At 42.3% G+C, this 12,870-nt stretch overlaps 1 protein-coding gene across 15 annotated transcripts in view; it reads right to left on the bottom strand.

Annotated features, from left to right (window-relative positions):
• LOC134225024 (chloride channel protein 2-like) overlaps positions 1 to 12,870 on the bottom strand; it is a 248,182-nt gene that overhangs the window by 51,760 nt on the left and 183,552 nt on the right. For 3 of the 15 annotated variants that reach the window (XM_062704764.1, XM_062704804.1, XM_062704781.1), the window contains exon 3: positions 7,849 to 8,389. The exons of 9 other annotated variants lie outside the window; for them this stretch is intronic. In XM_062704764.1, coding sequence (XP_062560748.1) covers positions 7,849 to 8,244 — 396 coding nt within the window. In that variant the 5' untranslated portion in view covers positions 8,245 to 8,389. Of the gene's footprint in view, positions 1 to 7,848; positions 8,397 to 12,870 lie in introns of those variants that run through there. 3 more of the 15 variants (XM_062704771.1, XM_062704791.1, XM_062704855.1) reach the window with 3 other exon arrangements.

The following is a 12,870-nucleotide window of genomic DNA, read 5'->3' as shown; positions in this document are numbered from 1 at the left end:
AAATTCTGGGGCTAGGTTCCCTTGGGACTTCCGAGCTTCTTGAAAGGTAGCTTCCGAGCCTCTTGGAAGGCGGCTTCCGAGACTCTTGAAAGTAGGCTTCCGAGCCTCTTGAAAGGCTCGGAGGAATTCTAGGAGGAACTTCCGGAGGAATTCTAGGAGGAACTTCCGGAAGAATTCCAGGAGGAACTTCCGGACGAATTCCAGGAGGAACTTCCGGAGGAATTCCAGGAGGAACTTCTGGAGGAATTCCAGGAGGAACTTCTGGAGGAATTCCAGGAGGAACTTCCGGAGGAATTTCAGGAGGAACGAGCCTCTTGAAAGGAGGCTTCCTAGCCTCTTGAAAGGAGGCTTCCTAGCCTCTTGAAAGCAGGCTTCCAAGCCTCATGAAAGGAGGATTCCGAGCCATTTAAAAGGGGGCTTTCGAGCCTCTTGAAAAAGGGGGCTTTCGAGCCTCTTGAAAAAGGGGACTTTCGAGCCTCTTGAAAGGAGGCTTCCGAGCTTCATGAAAGAAGGCTTCCGAGCCTCATGAAAGGAGGCTTCCGAGCCTCTTTAAAGGAGCCTTTCGGAAGGATGCTTCCGAGCTACTTGAAAAGTCGCTTCAAAGCCTCTTGAAAGGAGCCTTTTTGAAGGATGCTTCCGAGCTCCTTGAAAAGTCGCTTCAAAGCCTCTTGAAAGGTAGCTTCTGAGCTACTTGAAAGGAGGCTCTGAGCCTCTGAAAGGATCGGAGAATTCTAGGAGAAACTTCCGGAGGAATTCTAGGAGGAACTTCCGGAGGAATTCCAGGAGGAACTTCCGGACGAATTCCAGGAGGAACTTCTGGAGGAATTCCAGGAGGAACTTCCGGAGAAATTCCAGGAGGAACGAGCCTCTTGAAAAAGGGGGCTTTCTAGCCTCATGATGAGAGGCTTCCTAGCCTCTTGAAAGGAGGCTTCTGAGCCTCATGGAAGGAGGATTCCGAGCCATTTAAATGGGGGCTTTCGAGCCTCTTGAAAAAGGGGGCTTTCGAGCCTTTTGAAAAAGGGGACTTTCGAGCCTCTTGAAAGGAGGCTTCCGAGCCTCATGAAAGAAGGCTTCCGAGCCTCATGAAAGGAGGCTTCCGAGCCTCTTGGAAAGGAGGCTTTGAAAGGATAAGCCTGAGCCTCTTTAAAGGAGCCTTTGGAAGGAGGCCTGCTTCAAGAGGCCTCTTTCAAGAGGCCTCAGCCTCCTTCAAGAGGCCTGGAAGCCTCCTTCAAGAGGCCTCAGCCTCCTTCAAGAGGCCCAGGCCTCCTTTCAAGAGGCCTCGGCTCAAGCCTCCTTTCAAGAGGCCCAGCTCCTTCAAGAGGCTCGGAAGCCTCCTTCAAGAGGCCTCGGAAGCCTCCTTCAAGAGGCCTGGAAGCCTCCTTCAAGAGGCTCAGGAAGCCTCCTTCAAGAGGCCTGGAAGCCTCCTTCAAGAGGCTCAGCCTCCTTCAAGAGGCCTCAAGCCTCCTTCAAGAGGCCTGGAAGCCTCCTTTCAAGAGGCCTCGGAAGCCTCCTTTCAAGAGGCTCAGGCCTCCTTTCAAGAGGCTCCGGAAGCCTCCTTTCAAGAGGCCTGGAAGCCCCTTTCAAGAGGCTCAGAGCCTCCTTTCCTTTCAAGACTCCTGGAAGCCTCCTTTCAAGAGGCTCGGAAGCCTCCTTTCAAGAGGCCTGGAAGCCTCCTTTCAAGAGGCCCGGAAGCCTCCTTCAAGAGGCTCCAGAGGCCTCCTTTCAAGAGGCTCAGGAAGCCTCCTTTCAAGAGGCTCAGGCCTCCTTCAAGAGGCTCACAGCCTCCTTTCAAGAGGCTCGGAAGCCTCCTTCAAGAGGCTCAGAAGCCTCCCTTTCAAGAGGCCTCAAGCCTCCTTTCAAGAGGCTCAAGCCTCCCCTTTCAAGAGGCCTGGAAGCCTCCTTCAAGAGGCTCAGGAAGCCTCCTTTCAAGAGGCTCAAAGCCTCCTTTCAAGAGGCCTGGAAGCCTCCTTTCAAGAGGCTCAGAGCCTCCATTCAAGAGGCCTCGGAAGGCTCCTTTCAAGAGGCTCAAGCCTCCTTTCAAGAGGCCTCAGAGCCTCCTTTCAAGAGGCCTGGAAGCCTCCTTTCAAGAGGCTCAGAAGCCTCCTTTCAAGAAGGCTCAGAAGCCTCCTTTCAAGAGGCTCGGAAGCCTCCTTTCAAGAGGCTCAGCCTCCTTTCAAGAGGCTCAGAGCCTCCTTTCAAGAGGCTCAGGCCTCCTTTCAAGAGGCTCAAGCCTCCTTTCAAGAGGCTCAGAGCCTCCTTTCAAGAGGCTCAGAAGCCTCCTTTCAAGAGGCTCAGGCCTCCTTCAAGAGGCCTGGAAGCCTCCTTTCAAGAGGCCTGGAAGCCTCCTTTCAAGAGGCCTCGAAGCCTCCTTTCAAGAGGCTCAGAAGCCTCCTTTCAAGAGGCCTCAGGAAGCCTCCTTCAAGAGGCCTGGAAGCCTCCTTTCAAGAGGCTCGGAAGCCTCCTTTCAAGAGGCTCGGAAGCCTCCTTTCAAGAGGCTCATGAAAGGAGGATTCCGAGCCATTTGAAAGGAGGCTTTCAGCCCTGAAAGAGGCTTTGAGCCTCTTGAAAGGGCAGCCTCCTTTCAAGAGGCTCAGCAGCCTCCTTTCAAGAGGCTCAGCAGCCTCCTTTCAAGAGGCTCAGCAGCCTCCTTTCAAGAGGCCTCGGCAGCCTCCTTTCAAGACGCTCAGCAGCCTCCCTTCAAGAGGCCTGGCAGCCTCCTTTCAAGAGGCTCGGCAGCCTCCTTTCAAGAGGCTCGGCAGCCTCCTTTCAAGAGGCTCAGCAGCCTCCTTTCAAGAGCTCAGCAGCTTCCTTTCAAGAGGCTCAGCAGCCTCCTTTCAAGAGGCTTGGCAGCCTCCTTTCAAGAGGCTCAGCAGCCTCCTTTCAAGAGGCCTCAGCAGCCTCCTTTCAAGAGGCTCAGCAGCCTCCTTTCAAGAGGCCTGGCAGCCTCCTTTCAAGAGGCTCGGCAGCCTCCTTTCAAGAGGCCCAGCAGCCTCCCTTTCAAGAGGCTCGGCAGCCTCCTTTCAAGAGGGCCTCAGCAGCCTCCTTTCAAGAGGCTCAGCAGCTTCCTTTCAAGAGGCTCCAGCCTCCTTTCAAGAGGCTCAGCAGCCTCCCTTTCAAGAGGCTCAAGCCCTTTCAAGAGGCCCAGCCTCCTTTCAAGAGGCTCGGAAGCCTCCTTTCAAGAGGCTCAGAAGCCTCCTTTCAAGAGGCTCAGCCTCCTTTCAAGAGGCTCAGAAGCCTCCCTTTCAAGAGGCTCAGAAGCCTCCTTCAAGAGGCTCAGAAGCCTCCTTTCAAGAGGCTCAAGCCTCCTTTCAAGAGGCCTGGAAGCCTCCTTTCAAGAGGCCTGGAAGCCTCCTTTCAGAGGCCTCTCTTTCAGAGGCTGGAAGCCTCCTTTCAAGAGGCCTCTCAGCCTCCTTTCAAGAGGCTCAGCCTTTCAAGAGGCTCAGAGCCTCCTTTCAAGAGGCCTGAAAGCCTCCTTTAAGAGCTCAGAGAATCCTTTCATGAGGCTCAGAAGCCTCCTTTCAAAAGGCTAGGAAGCCTCCTTTCAAGAGGCTCATAGCCTTCTTTCAGGAGGCTTGAGCCTCTTGAAAGGAGGCCTCCTTTCAATGAAAGAAGGCTCAAAGCCTCTTGAAAGGAGGCTTCTGAGCCTCTTTGAAAGGAGGCTTCTGAGCCTTTTGACAGGAGGCCTTTCGAACCTCTTGAAAGGAGCCTGAGCCTCTTGAAAGGAGGCTTCTGAGCCTCTTGAAAGGAGCCTTCTGAGCCTCTTGAAAGAAAGCTTCCGAGCCTCTTGAAAGGAGGCTCTGAGCCTCTTGAAAGGAAGCTTCCGAGCCTCTTGAAAGGAGGCTCCGAGCCTCTTGAAAGGAGGCTCCGAGCCTCTTTCAAGGAGGCTTCATGATTTTACAAAATATGTACACTGGAGTAGATTTCGACAATTTTCAATCTGGTTCCTTTGGGGAAGTGGCCACTTTTCGTTCAATCTTGGAACCCATCTTGCGACATGTCAAACTTTATGACTTTATGATAATCGACTTGGCCACCCTCCGGGATTCCCTTGGGGAAGTGGCCACTTTTCGTACAAATTTGGAACCCATCTTGCGACATCTTGGACGATTTTCAATCAACTTCTAGCGTCTTGTCAAACTGCATGATTTTACAAAATTAGCACAAATCAGCACACTGCCCATTTCGAAAGTTTATAATTGAATTGTCCAGCTTTACGGCGTCTTCCGGGACCTGGTTTCCTTGGGCAAGTGACCATTTTTTGTTTGATTTCGAAGCCCATCTTGCAACTTGTGAAAATTCATAATTTTGCAAGACAGGTTCACTGGAGTGCATTCCAACAATTTCGTTTCGCAGCTTTGAAGCATCACTAACCGATTTAATGCCAGCTGCTCTCATTGTTCTAGTCGCTTCTTGTGCAGAATGCATCGTTTATCTGTTTCTCAGAAAACAAAACCCTGACTCTATAAAAATGCATAAAAAAACAAATAATGTCGTTTCTTTTATTGTCATTAGGAGTATAGAGAATCCGCGATGGCGTTATAGGAAAAAAGAAAACTTATAATAATAAATAGAATAGCATATTTCGTCATATTCGGAATCTTCCAGTTTATCATATGTAAACAACCAAATTATGTAAGTGTTCAAGGAGACTTCATTACTTGACGTGGAATCCATAGGAATCATCAATTTTGAACGTGAATTCAAAACTTTTTTGTGTAAAGGGCATTCCCACATTTGAAATTCTTGGAATCTTCTCTCAAAGGACAGGCGGTTACACCACAAATCATGCATTTAGCATCCATGTGGCAATGTTTGGTTCCATGACTCCACTTTTAGCACTTACGGCACTGAGTGGGGGTTCTTTCACCAGGTCTGTGGTAATGTTCCCATGTAACTCGGACATGCGACATATTACAGGCCTTTTCCAAACATTTCACTTTAGTTAGTTTCATTTTGTTGAGTTGAACTGAATAAAATTCTTGGGAAATCATTCCTTCATTATAATTACTTGTACTGGCCCAAATGTGAAATTTCCATCTTGATCTCATCCAGTGATTTATCATCACTGAGGAGACCTTTTAGGACGACTTTGAACAATCGTTCAGTTTTGTCGTCGTATGTGAAAAACTTATATCGCTTCTCAGTCAAATACTGAAAAAGACGTTTGCGATCTTCAAAGGATCCCGGCAAAACATGGCAGTCACCCTTCCTGGTAATGGGTGATGAAACCTTCATCCCCTGAAGGTTACTCAAAAACTCATTCCGAAAACCAGAAAACTCGGCAACATATACCACAATTTGCGGAATCCTTTGCTTCTTTGCCTGAATCGAATCACCTGGACTAGAGGTAGATTCAATTTGCTCAATTTCGTCAGATTGCTCAGTTCGATAGGAGAAGAATTATTTACAATGTTAGAGTTAGAAGAAATATCTGAAGTCTCCAGCTTCCTTCTATTTTGTCCGCGCTTTAGCAGAACGGTCCTGAAACCTTGTTTCTTAGAAGGAAGTGGATAATACTGAGACTCACCCTTCCTCTTGTTTTTATTAATGCTCATTGCTGAGCGTGGAGACGTGACCTTCTATGAGTTTTTTTTTTTCAGAACGCTTGTCGGAATTTTTGCGGAAGTAAAATTCCGGGTCCAACGTAAAACGAAGGCACGGGTCCAAGCAAAGATTGTAACGGGATCAGTAGGTACAAATAGCGCTGAGAAGCACTGTGGAAATCAAAATAGCTTCGGGGAGTATTAAAAACTTCCTTCAGCGAAGAAGAGAAACAACCGCACTGCACAACTGCGGTCTGCCTTTCATAAATGATTTTCAAAAATGATTCGAAGAGTATAATAAAGCAAAGAGCAAGGAACAAATTAGCAAAAAAGATAAATATGGTAGTGTGAAATAGAAAATAAAATAGTTCCCCTTAAAAAATAAGAAGTGATCTCCGCGATTACGATATCATCATTGTCAGTGATTTTTTTTCGTAAAAATCAGATGCACATTAGACTGGCCCAGATTACTATGGGGAGAAAAAAATGTTGTCGAATTCCACGGGGCACCTCCCAGAATTGTGTCTTTGGGTGAGAAAATCAATCTCTGAAAATTTCAGCTCAATCGCTTGTTGCATAAGCTGGCGCATTTGATTTGAAGTTTGTATGGGGATTTCAGCCAAAATGTATAGGAAAATACACCTCCGTCACTCATTCGATCTGCAAATTGGTTCTGATTGCTCGATTGACCTCAGAATTGCAAAAACGGCAGTTGGTATGCTACAGAACAATTTCACAGAATATTGCAAGATGATTAAATGAACTTTTATATAATTTTCGGCTGAATTATTAGGAGCTGATTTGTGTATTTTTGGGTTTTTTGATCGAATCGCATCAGCCGAAACCCATATAAAAGTTTATTTAATCGTCATACAATGTTCTGTGAAATTGCTCTGTAGCATACCAACTGCCGTTTTTGCAATTCTGAGGTCAATCGAGCAATCAGAACCAATTTCCAGATCGAATGAGTGACGGAGGTGTATTTTCCTATACATTTTGGCTGAAATCCCCATACAAACTTCAAATCAAATGCGCCAGCTTATGCAACAAGCGATTGAGCTGAAATTTTCAGAGATTGATTTTCTCACACAAAGACACAATCCTGGGGTGCCCTGTGGAATTAGACAACTTTTGTTTCCTGGGCCAGTCTAATGCACATACTATATATAATAGCCCTGTTTGTCTGTCCGGTGACTAGCCAACCAGACGCAGCACGCGGGAAATTCTCACAAAAAAATAAAATATTTGACACTTTAATTCTTTTTTACTATCAGATGCAGAAAACAAAACCAGTGACAACCTTAGACAACCAGACACAGCATTTGATGAAAAAAATCACAGACAACAGACATTGAAAATTTTGATTGAAAAAAACACTTGCCACGGGCGCTACAGCGTCCACAAATAAACTAGTACGTAAATATAACATTAATCCATTCATGACAAAATACAGCACACAACGACCCCATGGCGAGACGGCATTAAACGTAAAAACACACAGAACGCTTGGTACCGAAAATAAAACAATAACAAAAGTAAGAAAAAAAGAAATATTGCGAAAATCCCATCCAACAATCTGCTCAGTCGGCGGCCACCGTCGTAGTTAGTCCGACGAGAAGTTAAAATAGCTTGTGCGAAAAAAAAAACAAAACAAGATTATGATAGGAAGAAAGCGTGGGAAAAATCTAGCGACGCGACGGTCATGCTGGCCGTTTTCCGCTTTTCTTTCCCTACTGCTGGCACGCACCACACCGTAGGCTGGGAATGTCACGATCAAGATCACGACAATCTCTGAACGGGTGGACACGTCTGGTTTGGGGAGGCGGAATTTTTCGCTGTGATGTTTTGGGGTAAAACTACCGTGTGCAGAAACCATTTCATGGTTGAGTGACTTAGTCAAATAGAGGCCATTTTCATTGTTTTTTTTTTAAGTTAGATGATTTCATTGAATTATCAAAAGCAGATAAATTTGGTAATCATTCTACAAATTTCCTATGATCATTTTTCATTTGTTCTAAATTACAAGTAATGTATAAAATAATGACCAAACAGTTCTGATGTTAAGAAAATTTGAGAATTATTTCAATTGTGATGGGATGATGTCTGGCCTAATTAACTCATATCGATACGTATAACATGATGGAATTCAAAATTTAAGCCTGTCAGAACTTAGCAGCAACACCCGTGACGGCGGAATTTTGATTATTTTCCAGATATCGAAAGCACAATTTATAACTGGAGTCAAAAAGCGTCAAAATAGGAACTCAGCCACAACAAGCAAATCTCCTCCGTGTGACTAACTTACGTAGTAAAATTCCTCTAACTCTATGTCAACTGGACTGCGTTGGATTTCCTCCTTATCGTCCGAGTCCAAATCATCACCGTTGTTGATCCACCTGCTGCCGCCGCCGGTATTAGTCGGAGAAGCGTCCTCGGCTTGCGAACAGCTTATCTCGACGTCACTCGGCGACCGACTGCCACCACCACCGCAAGCAGCAGTACTTTGTCCCGCCTCGTAAAGGTCAGGGTCGTAGGCTTCCGAGATCGAAACGATGTGCTTCTGTTTCAGCTGTTTCCGCTTCAGTCGCTTGCGGTGTTGGTACTTTTCCCGCTGGATGTACAGAGAGTCCTTGCGTCTTAAGATAATTTCCGGCTCGAAGGAGAAATCCCGTACATATTCGTCCTCGACGTGGTATTGCATCTAGGGCTACACTTCGGTGCAGGATTATCTTGAGGCAACAGTGCGGGTATTTATGCCGGACAGTCTCTGTGTAGTTATTGCGTGAACGATGAGTTCAAGTCTTTTCATGGTTACAGTCCTGATCGAAAATTTGTTGGTGAACTAACTACCAGAATATCACAATAAACAGGTGAAGATAAGAAAAATCTATGAACAATGCACAACTCAATTATTAATATGGGAAACTGTACGATTTTCAAAAAAGAAATTCGTTAACCGTTATCGATTACTGAAATTATTTCGAATTATTTTAGAAAAACCTGCTCCTTTCAGTGAAGTTATACCCAAGTAGCAAATATTGCTTTAAGGCACATCTGAAGTAGAGTGTAAGTACCACTGGATAAAACCAGAAATAAATCTAAAATTCTTTCAACGCCTTAATAAACTATAAATCATAAACCATAAACCATAAATCATCTATAAACTCAATTTGGCCCACTCTACAAGAAGTTGTGAAGAAATAGAATAAGAATATCTTAAAACTATTCAGATCTATGCAAAACGAATTTCTCATGGTTTTCTAATCCTCCATAAAACTATTTCAAAGTCTTTTTAACCACAAACTATTTCATAATACTCTTATTTGAGAATGCTTCAGACCTAATCATATTTATTAATAAAAATAAAAAGGGAAATCATAGAGAATAATAAAATGTAAATATTTCATGCAAAATAATTGTCGCCATGTCTCTAAAAACCAATAATACATTTCATATGCTTGCAAATTTTATTTAAAAAATACAAAGAAAGAACTTGCGCTTCAAAATTTACTGTCGATTTTTACGTAAAACTATGAAAAATCGACTAGCGCTGTGAAAATATTGCAGAATAATGAATATTCAAATATTACAATAATCGAAGCACTCTTGTATTCTAACGCAAAAATTGTTCATACATAGTAAATTTATGAAAGAGTTCATTGTAACATAGATTAAATTTGGTTTTACAATGAAATTCAGGTTATAAGAGTTGTAATTTGCGATATAATTTATAACCAATCCGAAATTTCCAATATGGTTGTTGATTTTCAATCAAGCAAAATAGCAAAATCATCATTTTTATTATTTTACTTTGAATAAAACCATTACAAATTAATCCAGTTTTTAATAAAACAATTTTCTCTTGGAAAAAATTGTGTTAAAATTGTGTCATCTAGTTTAAACCCATTACCAGTACCGTGCCAGTGCCTTTATGGCACTCTTGAATAAGAGTGGGTTATCTGTGAATATTTTGACGGCTGTTTGTTTTGGTTTTGGGTTCTAAATCTAAATTTTTAATAATATTTGTTCACTTTAAAGCTCATGATAATTATTTTTTGCGAATTAAATAAAGAATCTCATAATCTTATTCACAATATGCTATTTAAGGTGGTCCAAACATTATTTTTTTCTGAGTAAGGGCAAAACGGAAATCTGCAACTCATGTAGTGTGGGGATGTGTGTCATAGAAGCGCTCACCGGACTTACTGAAACCAAAACCCTTTTCACTAGCCTTCATCTTCCCGGCCATCAATTAAGAAATACTTCGGGAGGAATTGATGATAAAGAAATCTGTTTCAGTGTTATCCTCAGTGAGTGGGAAGCAAAAGCCATCCTCCGTTGGCCGAAAAAACACCTGGTGGGAAAGCTGTACCAGTTGGAGTCATCGATGCCGGACGATAAATGGAAGAAGATGTACTGCGTCTGCAAGCGTATCTTCGTTCCGGTTGACATTATCGTAGAAACTCATCCTCCAACTGTTCTAGTGTTCCTTGGAAGAACTAACGGTTTTTGGAATTGCACCTAATTTACTATTTTTATAGGTTATCGTGTACTTCCATTTGAAAGATCGACTTGACTTGATTTTTTCCATCGAATGGGTTTCATGTTTGACAGATATGAATTAGTTTTATTCCAGAACGTAAAAATTTAACTGAGACTCAAAAGATTCATTGCGGTTTTAATGTGAGTTTATGGAAAAGTTGTATTTTATCCCGGTGTGTCAAAAGAAATCTACAAGAAACATTCATTTGGACTTATTGTTAACTTTAAATACATCTAGGAGAATGTTTTAAAAAAATTCATATGAGCATCAGCGCTAGATCAATGATAGTTTTTATTGTTCAATTGTAGAGATTATCAACAATATTTTAAGAATCATAAAATTTGATGAGCCATTTTCTTATTCATATTTTTAAATAACCATAAATTCATATGGTTTTGGATTTGTTATTGCTTTTTGCATTGAAACTTTTCGTTTCGTCACTGAAATCATTGACACTTATCTTCAGCGATTGCTTCCGCGATAGAGCATTTGCACATTTTATTCACTCATACATCTATATTACTGTCAAAATGTGCATTTGACAATTAAATTTTCAGCTAAAAGCTCTATTTTTTGACACCGGTGCACTCACACAACCCATCGACATCAGTTGTCAAAAAATCAGGAGTACCAACTTGACCTTTATCTCCTTGTCGCCGAGTCTGGCGCTGAGTGCTCGGCGCGGAAACCTAAAGGTGAGAATAAATTTTGGGGCTTATGCGCAATATTTGGGTAAAGTACCTCGGGGCAAGTGGTACCTAAAAAAACACTAGTTCAGCAAAATTGTTAACGCATACATAGAAAACAAGATATTTCAGAACATTAATCACGGATACATCATTATATGCTTCCGTTGTTGAAGTGTAGACACTATTACATCATGTTCAAATATGATCAAGTTCCTCTTACACGAGTCAAGACATCATTTAAAATATCTCCCAACTTATCCGCTGGAGGATGATGTAGCAAACAGGTTGGCCATGTGATGATTATTCCGCTACTGCTTGCTTTGCGGATGATTGGAAAAGATGTGACCTCTTCGGCCCTCATTGAAGGGTCCTGGTCAGCGAATATAAATTTGAACTCCTATGACAACAAGCGTTTGGAGCCCCGCACAATGGATACGTTTGCGTACGTTTTGACAGTTTCCCATGAAAAAATGAGTAGTAAGAGAAGTAGAAATGTGAAGTTAAAAGTGAGAAGTGATAAATGGGAAGTGAAAATGAGAATTATGAAGTGAGAAGGAAAAAAAGAGAATTGAGAAGTGAGAAGAAGGAAGTAAGAAGTTAGAAGTATGAAATGAGAAATGAAAAAGAAGACATGAGAAGAAAGAAAGAAAAATTAAGTAGCAAGAAGAAAGCGGGCAAAAGGAGTAGGCACGAAAAAAGAGAAAATAAGGAAAAAGAAAGGAAGAAGGAAGAAGGAAGAAAGGAAGAAGAAAGATGGAAGAAGATGAAAGGGAGAGGGAAGGGGAAAAAAGGAAGAAAGAAGAAAGAAGATAGAAGAAAGAAGGGAGAAGAAAGAAGATAGAAGAAAAATGATAGAAGAAAGAAGGAAGAAGAAAAAAGAAAGAAGAAAGACGAAAGAAGAAAGAGAGAAAAAGTAAAAAGAAAGTAGTCAGAAGAAAGAAGAAAGAAAAACGAAGAAGGAAGAACATGAATAGAACATGAAAAATAAAAGAAGAGAGAAGGAAGAAAGAATATAATATGATCATTCGGCCTAATGACCTTATGACTTTCGGCCTAATGGCTTAAATTCAGAGCTTTCCGATTCAATACGGATTTTTTTCGTCGTATATCAACATAAATTTTAGACATTCTGCTTAAAAAACGGATGCAAACCATGAACGAGTAGAAATATGGGGTGTGAGTTTTTTTTTTAGATCTTCTAAGGCTTTCAAACCTTCCTTGAGTTCAGATCTTGATGATGTACATAAAGAACAAAGCGTTTTACGGGGCCTCAATCCTAATTTGAAGTTGGCAATGCTACTTGAGACATATTTGAACTATTTTTATCAAATCGCAGTGTTCTCCAAACAATTCTTGAGTTCAGATCTTGGAGGCCAACAACACCGACAGAGTGATTCATAGGGTGCTGAGCTTGTATGTTAGTTGGAACAACCCCATGGGACATCATTACATCAGTATATACAAATCACAACATTCACAGAGTTTCTGCGGTACTCCAAATCAATCTTGAGTTCAGATATTGGAGATCTTCAAGACCAACAGAGTGTTTCATTCATTTCGAGCTTGTGTGTTAGTTGGAGAAGCCCCATGGAACATCATTACACCAGTGTATACAAAATACAATATTCCCAGAATATCTAGGGTACTCCAAATCATTCTTGAATTCAGGTCTTGGTGGTCTACAAGACCAACAGAGTGATTCAAAGGTTACTCAGCTCATGTGTTAGTTAGAAAAACCCCATGTGACATCATTTCACCAGTATATGAAAATTTAAACATTCCTAGAAAATCAACGGTACTCCAAACGATTCTTGAGTTTAGATATTGGAGGTCTACGAGCCCAACAAAGGGATACATGGGATCCTGAACGTGTGTGTCAGTTGTAGAAACCCAAGGGGACATCATCATTACATCAGTATATACAAATAATAAATTTCCAGAATATCTACGGTACCATAAATAAGATCAGATATTGGGATCTTAAAGACCAACAGAGCGATTCATAGATTCTGAGGCTTGTTTGCTAGTTGGAGAACCATCATGGAACATCATTACGGAATCAATTGGGGAACTTCAGAATCCTATAACAGAGTTA

Source organism: Armigeres subalbatus, chromosome 1 (assembly GCF_024139115.2).
Source record: "Armigeres subalbatus isolate Guangzhou_Male chromosome 1, GZ_Asu_2, whole genome shotgun sequence".
NCBI classification, from domain to species: Eukaryota; Metazoa; Arthropoda; class Insecta; order Diptera; family Culicidae; genus Armigeres; species Armigeres subalbatus.
The sequence above is the reverse complement of the archived record's forward strand: the minus strand, read 5'-3'. Positions and strand labels throughout refer to the sequence as shown.